At 53.9% G+C, this 19,318-nt stretch overlaps 1 protein-coding gene across 3 annotated transcripts; it reads left to right on the top strand.

Moving 5' to 3' along the window:
- The first annotated feature begins 15,070 nt into the window (after nucleotides 1-15,070).
- Cdkn1c (cyclin dependent kinase inhibitor 1C) lies at nucleotides 15,071-17,803 on the top strand. Of its 3 annotated transcripts, none has more exons than XM_051145720.1 (4): nucleotides 15,071-15,247; nucleotides 15,381-16,278; nucleotides 16,825-16,963; nucleotides 17,054-17,803. In XM_051145720.1, exons 2-3 carry the CDS (start codon nucleotides 15,390-15,392, stop codon nucleotides 16,956-16,958), a joined length of 1,023 nt encoding a protein of 340 aa, XP_051001677.1. In that variant the 5' UTR covers nucleotides 15,071-15,247; nucleotides 15,381-15,389; the 3' UTR covers nucleotides 16,959-16,963; nucleotides 17,054-17,803. The 3 variants fall into 3 exon arrangements, with proteins under 3 accessions (XP_051001677.1, XP_051001676.1, XP_051001678.1); XM_051145719.1 differs by having other exon boundaries at nucleotides 15,381-16,314; XM_051145721.1 differs by having other exon boundaries at nucleotides 15,073-15,247; nucleotides 15,419-16,314.
- The last annotated feature ends 1,515 nt before the right edge of the window (nucleotides 17,804-19,318 follow it).

Here is a 19,318-nt window from a genome sequence, read left to right as displayed (position 1 = left end):
GGTGGGGCAGACATGGGGCGCCCAGGGGTGCCTCAAATCGGGCAGTCGGGGGCCCGGCCGGCCATTGTAATTGGAATGGATGGATCAGGCTCAGGGCTCTGTTGGCAGGTGTGTGCAGTATGTTTGGGGTAGGTTCCAGTGTGAGAATTGGGATGGGAGGTGTGTTGCAAGTGTTCCCAGGTCCTCTGCCAAGAGGCTGTAGGAACCCACCACAGCTCTCTGAGAGCTGGAGTCGACCCAGTCAGCCAGGGCTTCCAGAAAGGACGAGAGGAAGGCTGGTATGGAAAGGAGAGCACTTGGGGGTCAGGAATCTCAGGTCTTCCTGAACTCCATGGGGGTAGAAACGAGGGGGGGTGGTCTCTGTCATTCAGCTCCCTGACTGGGTTAATTCTTCCCCAGTGGGCAGGTGATATCTTTCCTAATTCTGGGGCTCTTGGGGGCAGAGCTTGAGGGTTAAGTCTCCCTTGGGATAGCTGGGGGAAGGCCATGTATGGGTCCTCTGGTGTTCATGATAAGCAAGAAGGGGCAGGCTACTTACCCACAAACAGTGCACGCAAAGTGTTGTGGGGAGCAGGCAGGCAGAATGAACTTAGCTTTGGTGCTTGTTTTAACAGGCACCGGAGGGGCGGGGCACTTCCTGCTTGTGAGGGAGTGTGGGAAAATTGCCCTTCTGGCTAGAGAGGAATAGGGAACTCTAGAACCTGGGATCGCCTCCTGGAGAGGAAGTAGCTTTCTCTGGGGACCAGTATCATTCACACGGCCATTGTCTTGCCGAGGAGCCCCATTCAGATGGCTGCAGGAAGGGCTGGTTCTTATCTGGAGCAGGGCTGGGAGGCAGCTTCTCGGCAGAGGTGACTGATTTGTGGGTTGCTGAGGAGGAGCACAGACGTGGCAGGTGCAGGAAGGGTGTATCAGGCAGTGGGGACAGTGTGGCAGGGCTCAGAGGTGAGCTCAGGCCACTGAGAACACCTGATGGGGCTTGGATTTAAGGGGTACAGTGGGGGCCAGGGGCAGGAATAGAGGGGTGGGAGTGTGGCCACATATGCAGAGAAAGTCACTGTGACTGCTGTGTGTTGGGGTTCAGGAAACCCTAGTGCTTCCCTGAGAAGAGAGATATGGCCTATATGAGTCCCTGGGACTAATGACATGGCTGTGGGGTATGCAGGCTGTGACCTGCATTTTAAAGGAAGAGATAGCAATCATTTATTCTTTGGCAATTTCATATTTGTATACAACATATCTTGATAATATGCACACCTACTGTATTTTTCGGACTAGAAGGTGCACCTGACCATAAGATGTACCCAGTTTTTAGAGTAATAAAATAATTGGACCATAAGGCACACCCTAATTCTCCCACCCCACCCCACCCCCCTTTTGGGGGAGAAGAGTGCGTCTTATGGTCCAAAAACTATGGTAACTATCTCTTCCCATTCCCACCTCATAACCTCCAACCTTCCTCTTTCATTCCCTCTCTCCCCGTCTCCCTCCCTCCCCCCTCAAATTACTGAGCCCTGGTTCAGGCAACCATGGCTGCAGTGAGTTCATAGAGACAATAACCCTATCGTGTCCAGAAGACAGGAGGTCCCAGCATTCCTTCCTATCCTCTGGCTCTTACGGTCTTTCTGTCCCATGTTCCTTGATGTCCCCTGAGCCTTGGAGGTCAGGTTGTATCAGATGCCCCATTTAAAGCTGAGCTCTCAAATGCTCACTCAGTTTCGGCACTTTGAGTTATGAGTTTCTACATCACTGCAGAAGGAAGCCTCTCTCAGGCTAAGGTTAAGGAAGCCTCTCAGGCTAAGGTTAAGAACAGCACCCATCTCTTGTGTACAAACAAACATTTAGAAGGCAATTTGATGACATTCACCTATAGCAAGACAACAGTAGTGGATTTCTTCCTAGAGCCATGTGTGTTGGACCGAGTTTACAATACCAGGGGATGAGTTCCCTCCTGCCTCTGGGCCTGGGCCTGGGCCTGAGTGTCCCAAACCAATGCTCTACCTACAGGCAGAAGGGACCTGCAGGCAGGATGGATAAGAACTAGCACTTCCACCCAGAGATGCCGGCTATGGCAGGCAGGACCCAGGCTAGAAGCCAAGGCTAGGCTCTGATAGGTACCTTCATTTTGGTAAACTTGTTCCAGAACCAGAGAAAACAGAAAGACTTCAACTGACCGTTCCCTGGGTTGAACAGTTGTATCCAAGGCCTTAGGGTGGGGCAGAAAGAGAGTCTCAGAAACTCACCCAGAGTGATGGGTTACCCCCATAGCATCCAAGGCACTATTGCACCAGTGGACATGCCTTGTTTGGCGGGTTGCCGTTGTAGCTTGCAGGATTTGCTGTTGGGTAAGACCACGAATGGCTTCTCTCTCCCCATGGCCTGCAAAGCATCTTCCAGCACTATAAAAGCTAGTCACCAGAGAGTACGCCTAATGTCAGTTAAAGCTTGATTCCTCTATCTCCTGTAAACAAAACACATTGAGCAATGGGTCTGTGGCCTCTCTCTCTCTCTCTCTCTCTCTCTCTCTCTCTCTCTCTCTCTCTCTTTCTGTGCATGTCCATGTGTGTAGGTGCCCATGAAGGCCAAAAGTCAATATTAAGTATTATTTATTCCACAACAACCACCCATTCTCACTGGGACCCCCAGGAATTGGCAGTCTCTGCCCACCTCCCCAGCACTGGGATAGCAAGCTGCTTCTGGGAAAGCACTCTCCTGACTGAACTGTCTCCCCAGCCCTCTGCATCCTTTATCAGTTTGTTTATAGTGTATGGGTTGAGGGAGCCAGATAACATTGCAGCTGTGACAACATGTGTACTGGTTACTTTTCTGTTGCTGTGATAAGACATGACTAAGGCAACTTACAAAAGAAAGAGGCTATTCGGGTTGATGTTTCCGGGGGGGGGGGGGGGGGTGGGGGATAAGAGTCCACGATGGCAGAGCTGGAAGCTGAGAGTGCATATTTTGAACTGTAAGTAGGAAGCCGAGAGAATGAACTTGAAATGATGCGACTCTTTAAACTCTTCAGCTCTGGCCCCCGTGATATGCTTCTCCAGCAAGGCTGCATCTCCTGTGCTTTCCTAAAACAGTATTACCAATAACTGGGAACCAATTTCTCAAATGTCCAGGACTGTGAAGTACATCTCACTTAAACCACCACCCTTTGACCCCCATAGGCTTTTTGTAGCCTTATCATGATGCACTTAGCCCAACTTCAGAAGTCCCTATAGTCTCAGTCTCAACATTGTCTTCAGAGACTTCAGACAATCTCACTTGCTCTCTTTTTTTAAATTAGGTTTTTATTTTTATTTCATCTGCATTGGTATTTTGCCTGCATGTATGTCTGTGTGAGAGTGTTGGATCCTCTGGAATTGGCATTACAGACAGTTGTGAGCTGTCGTATGGGTGCTGGGAATCAAACCCGGGTCCTCTGGAAGAGCAGCCAGTGCTCTTAACTGCTGAGCTATCTCCCCAGGCCTCAAGGCAATCTCTTAACTGTAACCCCGCCCCACCCCCCCCATAAAATAAAGAAGCAAATGACATACTTCCAATACACAATGACACAGACTAAACATTACCATTCCAAAAGGGAGAAGCGAGGAAATGGTGAAACTAAAGAAAGATCGAAACCCACCAAGGCAAACTCAAAAACCCATAACTAACTCCATGTCTCATGTCAAAGGGCTTAGAGGGCTCCACCCCCCTAGGTTTGCTGCCTGCAACATATGTTTTTCTCTTGGGCTGGTCCTACTTCCTGTATGCATCTCTTCTTGACAGTATACTATGGCCCTGTCACCCTCAATGTTTTGGGGTCTTCAATATAACCCTCGCTCATTTCCACAGCCTCTCCAAAATGGCCTTTTGGGGCCTCTTGCCTTCTCAGGGCTTTCAGGCATGGACTCCTCTGCCACATGTTGCCTGATCTTGGTCGCGCTCTGAAACTGTGAAGAAAGCTTCCATGAGCCCTTCTCCTTGCTGACTTTAACTCCAGCGCCACATGGACAGCACTGCAAAGATTGGCTGCCAGCCTGTGGTAGATCCTTGCTTCTATGGGTCACATTAGCGGCAGCTTTGACTGAGATTGTTTTCCAGGAACAGAAAATGCCTTATGCTCTCTTTTACAAATTAGAAGCTCAGCTTTACTGCAGCCCACATCAGGCCTCTCCTAATGGTGTTGATTTGCAGTCTCTTAGAACTGCAGCCCCGATTCCAGCACAAACCTTGCCTGTAGCGTTCCTCTGGCCAGTGCCCTTTATTTCCCCGAGCTGCATGTTTTGTATTTCTTTCTGCCCCACTTGCTCTTTTTTTTTATTGTAGACCTGCATAAGAGTAATCACTAATAAACACTCAAGAGAGTCGATATTAGGCTGTCTTGACATCTCCTCTGTTGATGAAATTAGCCTGTTACTTAGCTCTTAGGATGAGTGCGAAAAGCAAATTCATTCTTTTGGCCAAAATATCACAGGGATGTCTCTAGCCCATTGGCTAATATTGTTTCCTTCTGAGATCTGAGTCAGGCCTCCCACGATCCTCATTTCTTTTGCTACCAATGTCTTCCAGGCTATGAAGATGGCCCATTAAGCCCTGCTTATCGCATTCAGATGCTTTTTTTTTTTTTTTAGCCCAATATCTTCCAAAAACCCAGAATGGTTAGGCCTATAGCATCAATACCCTGGCTCCTGGTACCAACTTCTGTATTAGTTACTTTTTAAAGATGTGATAAAACACCACTAGGAAGACAACTTACTGAGGGGAGAGGCCATTTGGGTTTGTGTTTCCAGAGGGATGTGAGTCCATGAAGGCGGAACAGATGGCTGGAGCCGGAAGCTGAGAACTCAACATCTTGAACTGCAAACCCGAAGCCGAGAGGGTGAATTCAAAATGGCGCGAGCCTTTAAACTCTCAAAGCTTGCCTCCAGTGACATAGCTCCTCAAAAGTCTCGCAAGCCTCCCCCAAACAGCATCTCCAGCTAGGAACCGGCTATCCCAACGCCCGAGATTGCGGGAGACATCTCATTTAAACCACTAAACATGGAAGCCATCCTCTGCCTCATAGCGTTGGGCTTCAGTCTGGCTTGCAGATGGATATCCTGGCTGAGGAGCTACTGAGGAGCTGAGAGACAGCCAGCACAGGCAGCTTCTGCCATGGTCCATCTGGAAGGGGGTAAGACTGTGGTCTTCGGTCTGCCAGGAGCCGTGAGCGGTGGACTGAGACACTCCGTAGCAACCAGGTGAGCTAACCCCATGGCCAGCCTTGCTGCATGGAACTGCCCTCGGTTGAGCAGAACGGGATTTCTGCCGAAGGACGCGGGCTCCGAGCTTGTCAGCGGAGGGAACTGTGAGCAGACAGGCAACAAGGGAGTGGACGGTGTGGGGTTGTGCCTGAGTCTTCATATGACTGCTGGCCTAGAACCTAGGACCTTGTGTGCAGTAGGCATGCTCTACCTCTTGTGGCCCGACATGGACATTTCCCAGTGTGACCAACAGAGAAGTCTAAACAAGTCATTTGAGAAGTTTGGAGTCTCCTCTGTGTCGCTTCTTTGGGAACAACAGGGCTTTGACTCGGGGTGGGGACAGAGCAGGAGGCAGGATTCTATGTAGTTGTATCAGCCCTCCTCGGGCTCTTGAGGTCTCAGCCTGTCTCCAGGTTCCTTCTCGGTCAAAGTGGGTGAAGTGTCAGATGTTGGCCAGCAGGTGGCGCCCAGGTTTACAGCTCTTTCTCTTGCTTGCAGAGCGCTGCAGTTTCCCAGTCGCATTTATTAGTCCTTGTATTGGTGTGGGGGCGCCAAGAAACAGTCTGTAGACTGACTTGAGGCATCAGAGCATGGGATCCAGGCTAGGCATATGGTTTCCCATCATCCACTAAGCTCCACTGTAGGCCTGTTTTCTGGGAATATATATACAGTCAGGCAGACAGTGATAACGGAGACTGATTAAGGCTTTCCCAGAAGTCCATAAAAGTGTCCACTGAGCTTCAGGAGTGATAGCTGAGGTGCAGTCTACAGAGCCTGGTCCCATTTCCTCAAGCCAGGCCAGATGTCCAGGGGTCAGGGTAAGAGCTGGTGAAGCTCACAGTTGGCTTGGGGACACTTCGCTTGATTGGGCTGGAGGGCCCTTCTGTCTCTGATCTCCGGAAGCCGCACAGACCACTGTGGTATCCCACATGGCCTCCTAATCAGACCAGATAGCAGTGTCAGGGAGCCCTGTAGCTTCGCTTGCAGCAGCTGCCCCTGCGCCCCAGTGAAAAAGAACAGGGCTTGGCTTTTTTGTATACAATTTAAGAATATTTATTCTGTTATTTTAAATTGTGTGTGTGTACATGTGCAAGCGTGCACATATGCACGTGAGAGTGCGTGTTTGTATGTGCAGATTCCTGCAGAGGCCAGAGTCATGGGCTTTTGGGTTATAGGCAGGCATGGGCTGCATGATGTGGGTGTTGGTAACCAAGCTCAAGTCTGGAAGAGCAGTATGTTCTCTTAACCATGGATTCATCTCTCCAGCCCTTGTATTTATTTTTTTAGAGTCAGGGGTTCACTCACTGATAGCCTAGTCAAGGCAATCCTCCTGCCTCTGTCTCCTGAGTGTTGGGATTACAGGTGTGAAGAGCAGTTTTCAGTGCTTTGTTCCCCCCCCCCCCAACCCCCCACCCCAAGCCCCACCTTTCCCCTCTCATCTTTGAGACAGGATCTATGTAGCCCTGGCTGACCTGGAACTCACTATGTAGACCAGGGTGGCCTTGAACTCACAGAGAACTGCCTGCTGCTTCTGGAGTCCTGGGATTAAAGGTATGCATCACCACACTTGGCTAGCTGGGTGAGTTTCTGAGACCCCCTTCTGCCCTACCCTAAGGCCTCTGATACAACTGTTCAACCCAGGGAATGGTCAGTTGAAATCTTTCTGTTTTTGCTGGTTCTGGAACAAGTTTACCAAAATGAAGGTACCTATCAGAGCCTAGCCTTGGCTTCTAGCCTAGGTCCTGCCTACCATATCCGGCATCTCTGGATAGAGGTCTAGTTCTTATCCATCCTGCCTGCAGGTCCCTTCTGCCTGTGGGTAGAGCATTGGTTTGGAACACTCAGGCCCAGGCCCAGGCCCAGGCCCTCCATGTCTTATTCGGTGCCCTGGGCACTGAGGCTGAAAGCTAGGTGTGGTCAATGTTGGGCACTGACGTGGTAGAAACTGGGGCACGGTGGTGGTGTGTGCAGTCTCAGCACTCAGGAAGCCAAGAGAGAGTCATGAGTTGGAGACCAGCCTCAGCTTCACAGGAGATCCTGTCTTTAAAAAAAAAAAAGTCTGAAATACATCACTGACCATCCCCGGGGTTGAACAGTTATACCTATACCTGAAGCCCTAGGGTTGGGGCAGCAGGGGGCTCAGAAACTCACCTAGCTAGCTAAGTTAAAAAAAAATCCAATCCAAAACACAAGGAGGGAGCAGAAAGAGTTGGGGGCTCCACAGAGGAATTGCTAGCTAGCATGCATGGGAGCATTGACAGGGGCCTCTGTGGTTGACGGTCATGATTGCCCAGGTTTAGATAAGGCTCTTGCTCTCCCCAGCCTCAGTTTGCCCATCTTACTCTGGGAGGGGGGATGTGGAGGTTGAACCCTGCTCTCTGCTTCATTGACTTTCCTGAGGGTTGAATGCAATTATTGGCATAGAGACCATAACATGGGAATGCTTGGGACAGAGAGGGTAAAATTCCAGATGCAGTGGATGAGCATTGGGGTGGAGCGGTGGGGAGGGGGAGCCAGCGGCACTGAGTGTCTGCAAGTGTGTGCAGAGACTGGTGAAATGGGCTGCTGCTGACTTGCTGGGGGGAGGGGTTGTGTTGTCAGAGCTGGTAATTAGGCTGCGGATTAGGGCACCCCACGTGACTACTGGTGCAAGTGCTTTTGTTGTGGTCTGAGTTTCCCCCCCTTAGCGCCACTCCCACCCCCACCCCTGGGATCAAAGGAAATGTCCAGTTCTCTTTGCAACACAGTGGGAGGGGGGGTCACCTGGAAGGGTCTGGGCCTTCCTCTCCTCGTTGTTAGGGGCGACCAAGAGAAGGAGGTAGTGAGGCACCCTTGAGGGGAGGCTTGTTTTGACAGTTCACAGGCTGCTTACATGGTCCTCCAGCCTCTACCAGAGGCTTTCTCACAAATGAGAAAGCAGAGGCACAGGAGAGCATCATATGCTTGCCCAAGGGCAGCCAGTAAAAGGGTAGCCCTCTGTCTGATCCTTCACCTGCACTCCCCCCTCCCTCCCTGCCCACCCCATACAGCAAGTGTGGGTTACTTCTGACAGCCCTCAGGGGTAGAAACTCAGACCCTCCTTGCCTCACTCCAGTGGCCTCTTCAGCGCCCACTCTCTCATTCCCTGCCACAACCAGCTGAAAAGGCTGAGGTGCTCACAGACCTGAGGTTCTGCCCACAGCCACCTTCCCTGTGAAGAGCCACTGACTGTTGGGCCAGTGTGTCCTGAGGCTGCTAACCCCATTCACTATTGCACCTTGTACCTTAAGGCATGCATATATCCACGCACATAGTCACCCAGGCCCAAGAAGGGAGAGCAGGGGACAGGTCCCCTAGTGAGCCCAGCTGGCTTTGGAGCTCTGAAGCCTGAGGTTTTGTGCAGCAAATTCAGGGGAGAGAAACAAGGCAGAAGGCACTAGAGGCAGGCTAGGCCTGGGTGTGTGTTGGAGGAGATAGTGAGAGAGCAGTTGGAGAAAGGAGGGCGGAGGGTGGGAGGGATGGAGGTGGGAGAGGCTAGGAACGGTGGAAGAAAGACCCTGTTCCCCTTGGGCCTTACTCTCTCTTTTTCAGTGTTTCTCTTCTCTTTTAGTCTTAGTCTCAGTTTCTTTTGTTTTGTAGCTTTAGAACTCACTATATAGACTAAGTTGGCCTTGAACTCACAGAAATAAATCTCCCTCTGCCTCCTGAGTGCTGGACTTAAAGGTTTGTGCCACCACACAGGGCACCTGCAACTGGCTCTCCTTTCTTTTGTCCTGTTACTTAACAGCCTCTGAGGATATAGGTCAGGCTCACTGGCTAATGGCCAGTTTGGCTAACTGGCTCCCCAAGTGCCTAGGCTTTGGATTTTTAACTGTTCTAACTGGCTACACTGGGGAAAACCGTAATCTCCAGGGCATGCAGCCTCGGAACTGCAAGACCTCTGCCAAGTCACCTTCAGGTGTGAGGCACAGTAGTGGGCGGGACCAGCTTTCACATGCGGGCTCGGGTGGGTGTTGCACTCCTGCTGTAATGTGCTCCCTGAACACCAGGGGACAGTAGGAGTCCAGCCTTGCTCTTCAGGAGGCTGGCGGCTTCTCTGCTATAGCTTGTCATTATTGCCTCAGCCCTGAGCAGCCCAGCTAGGTAAGAGCCCCTTAACCCAGTATGGGGTCCTGGAGGAGACACTGTAAAGATTAACTGCTACCCAGGGAGCTGTTCCAGACACTATTGCTCCAACATCTCGTTTGGATAACTGCTTTCTTTTTTGGTTTTTCGAGACAGGGTTTCTCTGTGTAGCCTTGGCCATCCTGGACTCACTTTGTAGACCAGGCTGGCCTTGAACTCACAGCGATCCACCTGCCTCTGCCTCCCGAGTGCTGGGATTAAAGGCGTGCGCCACCACGCCCGGCGTGATAACTGCTTTCTTTAAAACACAGTCCAGGGATGGCTGGGTGTAAGGGAATAAATAGCAAGAGAAATTGAGTGAATGAAGGAAGTGAGGATGGGGGCCCCCTTTCCTTACTCACAGAGGGCCCAGGTGAGCCTATTTGGTCAAGCTTCATTTATGGTGGGATCCTGAGCAGCCACACCATCTCTCTGGTTTTGGTTCCTTCACAGGGACATTCCAGGATTAAGCGGGGGGCACACGAAATAGCAGCTCTCCACTACAGTCTAATAGTCTTGTGGTCTGGGGGACACAGTGTTAGAGCGCTTGCCTAGCACACACATACCCAGCACTTACATAAACCAGACATATGGTGTATACCTGAAATCACAGCACTTAGGTGGTGGAGGCAAGAGAGTCAGAACTACAAGGTCATCCCTTGGCTACATTTCGAGTTTGAAGCCAGCCAGGCCCGCTGGAAGACTGTCTTAACATAAAAGGCAGCACCCTTTACCCCTGAGGTTGTCTGAGGGCTCTGAGGTGTGTGTGTGTGTGTGTGTGTGTGTGTGTGTGTGTGTGTGTGTGTGTGTGTGTGTGTGTAGGGTGAGGACCCTCCTGTCTGGGAGGCCTTACTATCCACTAGTCTCTTGAGCAGGTCCTGGACTCCTCTGACACTGTAGCTTTCGGAAGCTACAGTAGGTAGGTGGCTTGGAGGGATCTAGGGGTCCTGGGTGCACCTTGCGAGCAGGAGGTTCTGATTGTGACTCCTGCTAGCGCTAATAAGAAAGAGGTGCGGAGGAGGAGAATCCAGGAGCGCGAGATCTACGTTATTATTTCTTTGGCAAAATCAGTCGCTGGGCCTGGGAACCTGGTGTTGCACATGGGCTGTGGAAAGAGGGAAGGCGGGAGGCAGATCTGGCCCAGTGTTTGACTTTGATTCCCACCAGCCAGTTAGAACTTCTCGTCCCCTATCTGGCGCATCAGGATCCTGGGGTGCCCAGTGGTCCTGGGCTTTTAAAACACTGGGTCCAGGGCCCAGTCAAGTCATGCAGCTGGGTTCAGGCTCCCCGCCTCCAAACCGCAGTGGCAGCGGCGGGCGAGGCGGCCGCCGCACGTGTCTGGGGGCGGCTCCTGCCTGCGGCTGTTCCTTGTTCGTAGTCTCCCTCTGCAGGGCCTGCCCTGCCCCTCCCACCCATTCCTGGGGAGTGAGGACCCCCGGCCCTGAGTACAAGGCAGGCCCTGTAATCGGAGCCTGGGCCGCATGTGGCCGCGTCACCGGAGAGAGGCCGGCACCTGCGGAGGACGTGTCTGGCAGCGGCCCCAAGAACAGCCCGTCCTGGGGGCGGGGCGAGCCGAGCGCGGGAACTGGTGCGGGAGGGTGTTCGCGCTGCGCCCGCCTGGGGCCCCGCCAAGTGCGCGCAGGGCGCTGCTTACTGCTGGGGCGGCCGGCCGGGTTGTTCTGTAACCGCGCACACCCCTCGGAGCCTGCAACCCAACCAATGGGGCAGGAGTTAGAGGAGTGGGGGACGTGTAGAGGACATTCCAGGGTCTCCCGCCATCGCAAACAGAGCCAAAATCCATGCAGGGCTTGGTCCGAGTGTTCGTTAAGATTGAGGCCAGCTAAGTGACTGTTGCCCCTGACTGCTGAGTGATCTCAGGCGAGATGCTGAACCTCTCTGAGGCTTTGTCTTTACCCTGTCCTCTCTCTGCAGGGTGTTGGATTAAAAGAGGAAGGGAGCCCAAACCAGATACAGATCAAAGCCTGGAGGAGGCACAAGATAGACACTCTTTTTGACCTCCTTGAAGGTGCATTTTTATCACAGAGGCAGCTAGACTTCCCTGCCCCATGAAGAGACCACAGAAAAACTATGAGAGGATTGCTCTTTGTCCACGGCCCTTCAAGAGTCTCCAGAAGCAACAAAGTGTGTCACCCAGCCCTTCGGTCCTCTTCCTCTAGTCCTGACCCTGGGCCTGCGTTCTCCACCTTTCTTGATGGATGGGTGACATGTGGCCCATGGCTTCATGGAAAATTCTCCAAGGCCTTAATTTATCTGATATGACAGCTCAGGGTCTTAGAATCTGAGAAGGCAGCTCCAGGCAGGTTTGAATAGGGCAAGCCTTAACCGTACACTTGGTTACCCCGGGAAGGGCCCCAGAACCTGGGGCTCTGGGTCAGGGACCCGTCTGACCAGAAGAGTTATCCACGCAGGCAGGAAAGGGAGGCATGGGACAGCCAGGAAGCTGGTGCTGCCCAAGGCGGTCACCAGGGGGCAGCATGAAGCCAAAGACAGACCTGGACTCCTGCCTCTGCTCCGGCTAGGGGCTGGAAGACCCTGAACACCGGAACCCAGCAGCTGACCAGCTACGCGGTTGCTCTGATTGCGATCCCGGGACGTTCTGGGAAACTGAGCTGGCTTAGCTACTCCAGTCTCCTCTAAGAATTAAAGCGCAGGAGGACCCCAGCATTACAATTCACTAATCAAATCTGGGAGTTGATTCGAGATGTTGGAAGGTGTGCTTTAAACTGGCCTTAATCACCTAGGAGCCACAACAGGGTTTTAATATAGCTAGCCGGTTCCTCCTTGGAACATACTGCTGAAGTGTCCGCCTGCCTGCTGTGTGTTCTAGCTGCAGCCACTAGCCGCACAGCACCGTAGACTCAGCTTCAAACTTTTAGGGATGAAGGACACAAAATTCATTCATTCATTCGTCATTCATTCATTTTCGGGTGCTGGGGATGGAACCCAGAGCCAGTGTATATATTTCTTAAGTGCCTTAACCACTGAGTCACTCCGAGCTCTTCAAATTTTATCTCCTACTCCAATCACTGGCAGAATGGCTGTGTCTGAACCTTGCCAAGGCCCTCTGTTCCCCATTTGGCCAACAGGGTGGGTACACAGAAAAATAACACCAATAGTTATAATGTAATTGAGTGCACACAGAAATTTTTGTCAATGGATCTGTGGCAGAAACTGGTCTTTGCACGTGGAGTGTGGTCTTTCCAGGTGCTCCAGAAGAGGCAAAAAGTGAAGTGCACACGTTGCCCAAGGGTGTGGGTGAAGATGGCAGGAGAGAAACATCACTCTACTCACCAGGTCCAAGGGAGGGGTCCCAGAACTTATACCCCCTCCACACCCCACAAGAAAGAAGCCCAGGAAACTTATCCCTGATGAGTCGGGCACCAGATGAGCACCCCACCGGCACTCCATCCCCCACAGCAACACAGGAAAAATGCTCTCTTTTCCTTTGGATGTCTTTTTAATGACAATAATAGAAGGTGATTCTTGTAGGCAGGGAGATGTTTACTTACCTACAGGTCCCTTGGGTTGGAGGGCTAGGTGGGGGACTCAACCCTGCTCTTGGAACCAGTGTGCCCAAAAAATCTGTTGATGCTATCCTTGATGAAATTTCACCTGTTACAGACATGCAGAGCAGGCATTTCCCCCTGTGTTGAGGTAAACAAATAAGCTGATAAAAGAGGAACATAGAAGTAGAAAGCAAGCAATACTGGCAACCCGGGCTAAGGGTGCCCTAGCCAGGCTGATGCCTACAGAGGCAGCCCACAGCACAGCGCATCTGGGCATCCATACTGCTTCTTCCAACAAATAGGGTATGGTAGCTCCACACCACAGGGAGTGTGTTCAGTCCTCTCAGCAGCTTTGACCTGGGTTGTGGTCAGGGTTGGCCTTCTGCATCCTTGCCATCCTTGACAGCTGTAGCCTGGGCATTTGGACTGTTGGGGAGACCCTGGAGGCTAGGTGGTTACTAACAAGCGTGGTCCTGTGCCCAGGGTCTCTGGGGAGGCCCGTGTGGTCTCGACACAGAGACAGAACAAAGCTCTGCCTCCTTCTGACCCTGGACTAGCTGCTTTTAGCCTTTAGTCGGTGTGTGTGTGTGTGTGTGTGTGTGTGTGTGTGTGTGTGTGTGTATGTGTGTGATGGGGCCCCTTGGAAGCCTTCATTAGTTTTATTTTACTCCAGAAAAATACTGAAATACCGATGTCCATAGAGATTTGTAGTCTGGTGTACTGAGAAAAATAAATCCGTACAAGTCTCAGGCACTGGCCAGAGCAGTTTCCAAACCCTGTCTCTCACCTGTTCCAGGACAGCCTGTTCAGTCTGGCCCTCTGGCTTCAGGGTCTGAAGACTTGTTATTACTACTTGCTTCTGGCTGGTTCAACTTCTCAAACCCTGTAAATAGGATTCTGCCTCAGAATTCTCAGAGGCATTTCTGCTGGGAGCTGAGAGTTCGGGGGTCTACAGGGTCTTTCAAATAAGTCCATGCATGCGCATGCACACACGTGTGTGTGCGTGTGAGCACGTGCATGTGTGTGTGTGTGTGTGTGTGTGTGTGTGTGTGCTCTTGGTGTATGCCTGAATCACCTTCTGGCCTCGCTGCCCTATATCATGGACTCCTTTTGGTGGTGGTGGCGCCAGCGTGTGTGTGTGTGTGTGTGTGTGTGTGTGTGTGTGTGTGTGTGTGAGAGAGAGAGAGAGAGAGAGAGAGAGAGAGAGAGAGAGAGAGAGAGGCTTTGGGGTGCTTGTTTGAGTATCCAGGGCTGCACCGAGAGGCATTGCTGTGGAGGAGGGGTGAGTCTTTACCTTTTCCCCCGCGCCGCCCCCCCACCCCACCCCACACAACTACTGCCAACCAAAGTAGGCAGAACCGGGGAGCCAGATATGGCCTGATCCAAACCTAAGGTCTTGGGCGTACATCAGTGCCTTGACGTAGATACAGGGCTGGATGGGCTGAGCTTGTGTCTCATCTCCTGGGTAGATGGGCTCGCTCATAGATCAGGCTACAGACCCTGTTTCATTTCAGGCCCTTAAGATCTCCACAGTATTGTCCATAGGGGAAAAAAATGAAGCTGACCCTTGTCTCTACCTCCCTGGTACAGGTTCTTAGTACTAGCAGGTGTGCCGACGCCTCGATGGCAGGAACTTAGGCCTGGGTGCAGAGGGCGGTTCCAGGCATAGTTCTGCTAGGCCAGGGCCCAGCTGGTAGTGGTGGGTTAAAGCCCTATCAGTTGGCGCAATCCTAGCGCTAGCGCTGGCCGCGGGGGCCTAGGGACCTGCACCGACGTCGGCGTCGCCGAGGGGCCGTGCCCAGTTCCAGGGTCCGAAGGGGCGCGCGCGTCGCGGCTGCGCAAGCCCCCGCCTGCAGACAAAGGAGCCCGCGGGGGGCGTAGGGGGGGGTATGGGGCGAGGGGGAGGGGCGTCGCGGTGTCACGTTACCGCCCGCAGAGCTCTTTAACTCGAGCCCCGCCCCTTGTCCCGTTCAGGCCGCTCGGTGAGCGGCCGCCAATCAGCGGATGCCCGTCGCCCAGCCCGCCGGGCCCCGGGGGTGTGTGAGCGCGGCCAATGAGCGCGGGTCGGAGGCCGGGCCTCTGTGGGCGGGGCGGGGTGTGCCCGCCAATCGTCGCGGTGTTGTTGAAACTGAAAATACTACATTATGCTAATCGTGAGGAGGCCAGCGCGTATAAAGGGGCGCAGCGGGCTGGGCGTTCCACAGGCCGAGAGCGCTGAGCTCGAGGGGTGCCGGCTAGGCCCGACTGAGTGCAAGCGAACAGGCAGGCAAGCTCCAAGGGGGCGCGGCCCAAGCTGGACAGGACAAGCGATCGAGACGCGGGAGCCTTCCACCACCAATCAGCCAGGTAGCCGCCGCGTCCCTAGGCAGAGGCGGACGCGGGCTGTGCAAGGGGTCTCACCCATGCCCAGCCTCCGCCCTCCTCCTCTCCCCTCTTCCTTCTCCCGTTCCCTTCTTTCTCGCCGCCCGCGTTTGCACAGCCTTCGACCATGGGCATGTCCGACGTGTACCTTCGCAGCCGAACAGCGATGGAACGCTTGGCCTCCAGCGACACCTTCCCAGTGATTGCGCGCAGTAGCGCCTGCCGCAGCCTCTTCGGGCCTGTGGACCACGAGGAGCTGGGCCGCGAGCTGAGGATGCGCCTGGCAGAGCTGAACGCCGAGGACCAGAACCGCTGGGACTTCAACTTCCAGCAGGATGTGCCTCTTCGAGGCCCTGGTCGTCTGCAGTGGATGGAGGTGGACAGCGAGTCTGTGCCCGCCTTCTACCGCGAGACGGTGCAGGTGGGGCGCTGTCGCCTGGTGCTGGGGCCCCGGCCTCCCCCGGTTGCCGTGGCTGTCATCCCGCGTTCTGGGCTGCCGGCTGGCGAGGCCCCCGACGGCCTAGAGGAGGCGCCTGAGCAGCCGCCCAGCGCTCCAACCTCAGCCATGGTCGTGGAGCCCACCCCACCCCTGACCCCAGCCCCGGCTTCAGATCCGACCTCAGACCCGATTCCGGACGTGACCCCGGACGCGACCTCGGACCCGACTCCGGACCCGATCCCGGACGCGAACCCGGACGTGGCGCCTCAGGACGGCGAGGAACAGGTCCCTGAGCAGGTCCCTGAGCAGGTCCCTAAGCAGGGCGAGGAGCCGGGTGCTGAGCCAGGCGCTGAGCCGGGCGCGGAGCCGGGCTATGAGCAGGGCGCGGAGTCGGTGGAGGAGCAGGGAGCGGAGCCGGTCGAGGAGCAGGACGAGGAGCCGGTGGAGGAGCAGGGCGTGGATCCAGACGAGGAGCAGGGCGAGAACCAGGAGCAGCGCGGCCAGGAGCTGAAGGAGCAGCCTCTCTCGGGGATTCCAGGACGTCCCGCGGCTGGGACTGCTGCGGCCACTGCGAACGGTGCGATCAAGAAGCTGTCGGGGCCTCTCATCTCCGGTGAGCCCCGCACGGCCCCGCCCCGGCCCGGCCTCGCTTTGTCCGGCCGGCCGGGCTCTCCCTCGCCCTCGGGGGCCTCGCCCGGTCCCCGCCTCCTCCCGTGGCATTAAAGGGCCCGCGGCGCTTAGGGCGCGGTTGCGCCCGCACCCCTCTCCTACTGGTGGGGGTGCAGCTCCAAGGCTCCCGAGCGTGCAGTGGGAGGGTGAGCCTGGCCGCGACCCACTCGGATCGCGGTCTTTGGCTCGGGCCGCGGGAGCCCCTTAGGGCGCCGTGTGTGCGGCGTGGAGGGGGTTAAATGCGGCGGCAGCCCCGGGGGGCTTGGCCGCGGGACAAGGGGAAATGCTTACACAGCACATTGCGCGGCGACGTAAACAAAGCTGACCCGCCGCGGACCTTGGCGCGGGCGGGGATGGCGCCCCCACCCCGGCCCCGCGCCCTGCGCACTCCGCGAGCCCCCTCACGGGTCTCCGGTACGGCCCCGCCCTGACCGGCGTGCGCTGTCGCCCGCAGACTTCTTCGCCAAGCGCAAGAGATCAGCGCAGGAGAACAAGGCGTCGAACGATGTCCCTGTGGGGTGTCCCTCTCCTAACGTGGCTCCTGGGGTGGGCGCGGTGGAGCAGACCCCGCGCAAACGTCTGCGATGAGTTAGGTGAGTCCAGCGGCCCTCCCGAGGGTCGCGGAGGGGCCGCCCCTGGGGGGTTCCCACCGTGTGTGCTCACCTGAGTCCCTCTCCCCGCAGTTTAGCGCCTAACGGCCAGAGAGAACTTGCTGGGCACCTGGGCAGCGGTCGATGGAAGAACTCTGGGCTTCGTCTGGGACCTTTCGTTCATGTAGCAGGAACCAGAGATGGCTGCGCAAAGCAGCCCACGGTTTTGTGGAAATCTGAAAACTGTGCAATCAATGTATTGAGAACACTCTGTACCAAGTGCAAGGAGTACGCTGGTCCCAAGGTGTAAAGCTTTAAATCATTTATGTAAAATGTTTAATCTCTACTCACTCTCAGTGCAAAAAAATGAAAAAAAAGAAAAAAGAAAAAAAAAAAGAGAGACTAGAAAACGTAGAACGAGGGGAAAAGATGAGTAAAAGGAAAAAAACGTGTATATTTGTACAAAAAGTAAAAAAAATATGATAACTTAATATTTGTATTTATCCATGCGTGGATCTCTGCCACGCAACTGCTGGGTTATTGATGATTACCAAAGGCACTAGAAATCACCAGCTTCAGATTACCCACAAATGTAAATCTACTTTTATATTAGACTCTAGGGAACGGTTGTTGCTTCAAAGCCCCCATACATTCATCTCCAGTTAGCTTACAGTGCCGTCCCCCCAGCCCCGCTTTATTAGATTGCTCTTAAACTTGGTGACCAGACTGTCAAAATGGTTCCTGTGCTGCCCATACCAACTGCCCAGGGCTCCTCGTCCGCCAGGTTCTAAATAAAGAGGCCCAACAAAAGTTACGCTTTCTAGTCTGCTTGTTCTTTTACACCTTTGTACCCCAGAGCTGGGGCAATTGAATATGGTGGGTGTGGGCTGTTGCAAACGGGGAGTCAGCCAAACATGGCCACCACTTGACAGGGTGTTGGCTGCTTACAAGGAAGGGGGGAGGTGTCGACTTTCATGGAGCCTACTGACCTCCTTACTCAGGGATTTGGGAAACAAGTGACTCCCCTCAACGGACCCTCACTTTTTCATCTAACTCCAGCTGGACCCTGATGTCCACTTGCGGGGCTTAGGACAACATAAGCTGCCATGTACCTGTAGGCATTGCCAGTGTGTGGATCACAGTGGAGCCGTGAAAGCTCTAGGGTCCCTAGGTCCATAAGGCAGAGCACCCCCATGGGCAGGCAGCATGCTGGCTTGGTAGGGAGTGGGAAGGGGGACAAACAAACACTGGGGTGCCTGTGAGCCCATGGGGGCGATGGATGGTCCTAATCTAGCTTCTATGGCAGAAAGAATTCAAAGCTATTGACTCCTGCATCCCCGTGCCCTGTTTCCTGCCAGCCCACTGGATCCAAAGAGACTCCTTTTAGTCCAAAAAAAGGGAAGGGTTCATTAAGCTTGGCTTATAAGTTGATGAAAGCAATGACTTTCAAAGGAAAAGGTGACATAAAACAGATTGGCCCATGAAGTCCTTGCAAAGTTCCTTGGGCCAAGAGAGAAGAACTCATGAACATTACCAGGCAGTACAAGGTTGGTTTCAGAGAGGTGTAGGAGGGGTGTATAATTAACTTTGCCTTCCCTGGATACCTTAGAGGCCCTGTGGTGTGGTTAAGCTTTGAGAAATGCCCTCTCCCCCCCGTTGAGAAGGCAGACCTTATTGAAAGGGCAGGCCCTGCTGCCTGCAACAGCCCCCACCTTGTTGGTGACCCCAGAATTAGATTCCAGCAAGGAAAGCTGCTTGCTATATGTGCTCATGGGGGTGGGAGAAACTCCCAGAATTCACCTGCGTGCTGGATTAGCCTCTTTTCTTCATGCTGGCCATGGTACTTGAGGTGCTGGGTAGCAGAGCCATGTGGGTTAGGTCCCAACCATTAGGACACTACTGGGCCAGAAGCCATGGGGCTTGCTCAAGGACCTGAGTGAGTTCTGTGGAGGTATACACAGGCAGAGAGGCCTCTGTATAGGTTGGCCAGGCCTCTGTTCCCTGCTATGACTCTTACAAACACTAAACCAAGTATCCACCTGCAGTCCCATATTCTATGACACTTTGGGGGTTCCTCAAAAGCATCTAGGGCCATGTGAGAATACAGAGGTCGATGCCATGGTCATTTCTTAGGTGTAGCAGGGTCTCTAGCAGACACTCGAAGATGCCTGACCCAGGAGGCAACATCGCACATGTGACTCTGAGCCCATGGGGCCCCAGGCAGGCCTTCTTGACTTTGGGAACAAGTTTCTCTATTTGAGCTAGAAGATGTCTGGTGTCCCATGGGTGCTTTCCTGGGCATGCAGGATGTCATGTGATGCTTACTGTCCAGTCCTTTACCCACATGGTGGGAAGTTA

Source organism: Acomys russatus, chromosome 5, assembly GCF_903995435.1.
Source record: "Acomys russatus chromosome 5, mAcoRus1.1, whole genome shotgun sequence".
NCBI classification, from domain to species: Eukaryota; Metazoa; Chordata; class Mammalia; order Rodentia; family Muridae; genus Acomys; species Acomys russatus.
Note: the sequence above shows the minus strand (reverse complement) of the source record. Positions and strands in the feature narration are given on the sequence as shown.

Coding starts and splice junctions, on each gene's coding strand:
- Cdkn1c (XM_051145719.1), top strand. CDS start 15,390: ATGGGCATGTCCGACGTGTACCTTCGCAGCCGAACAGCGATGGAACGC. Junction 16,315..16,824: donor GTCGGGGCCTCTCATCTCCG/GTGAGCCCCGCA, acceptor TGTCGCCCGCAG/ACTTCTTCGCCAAGCGCAAG.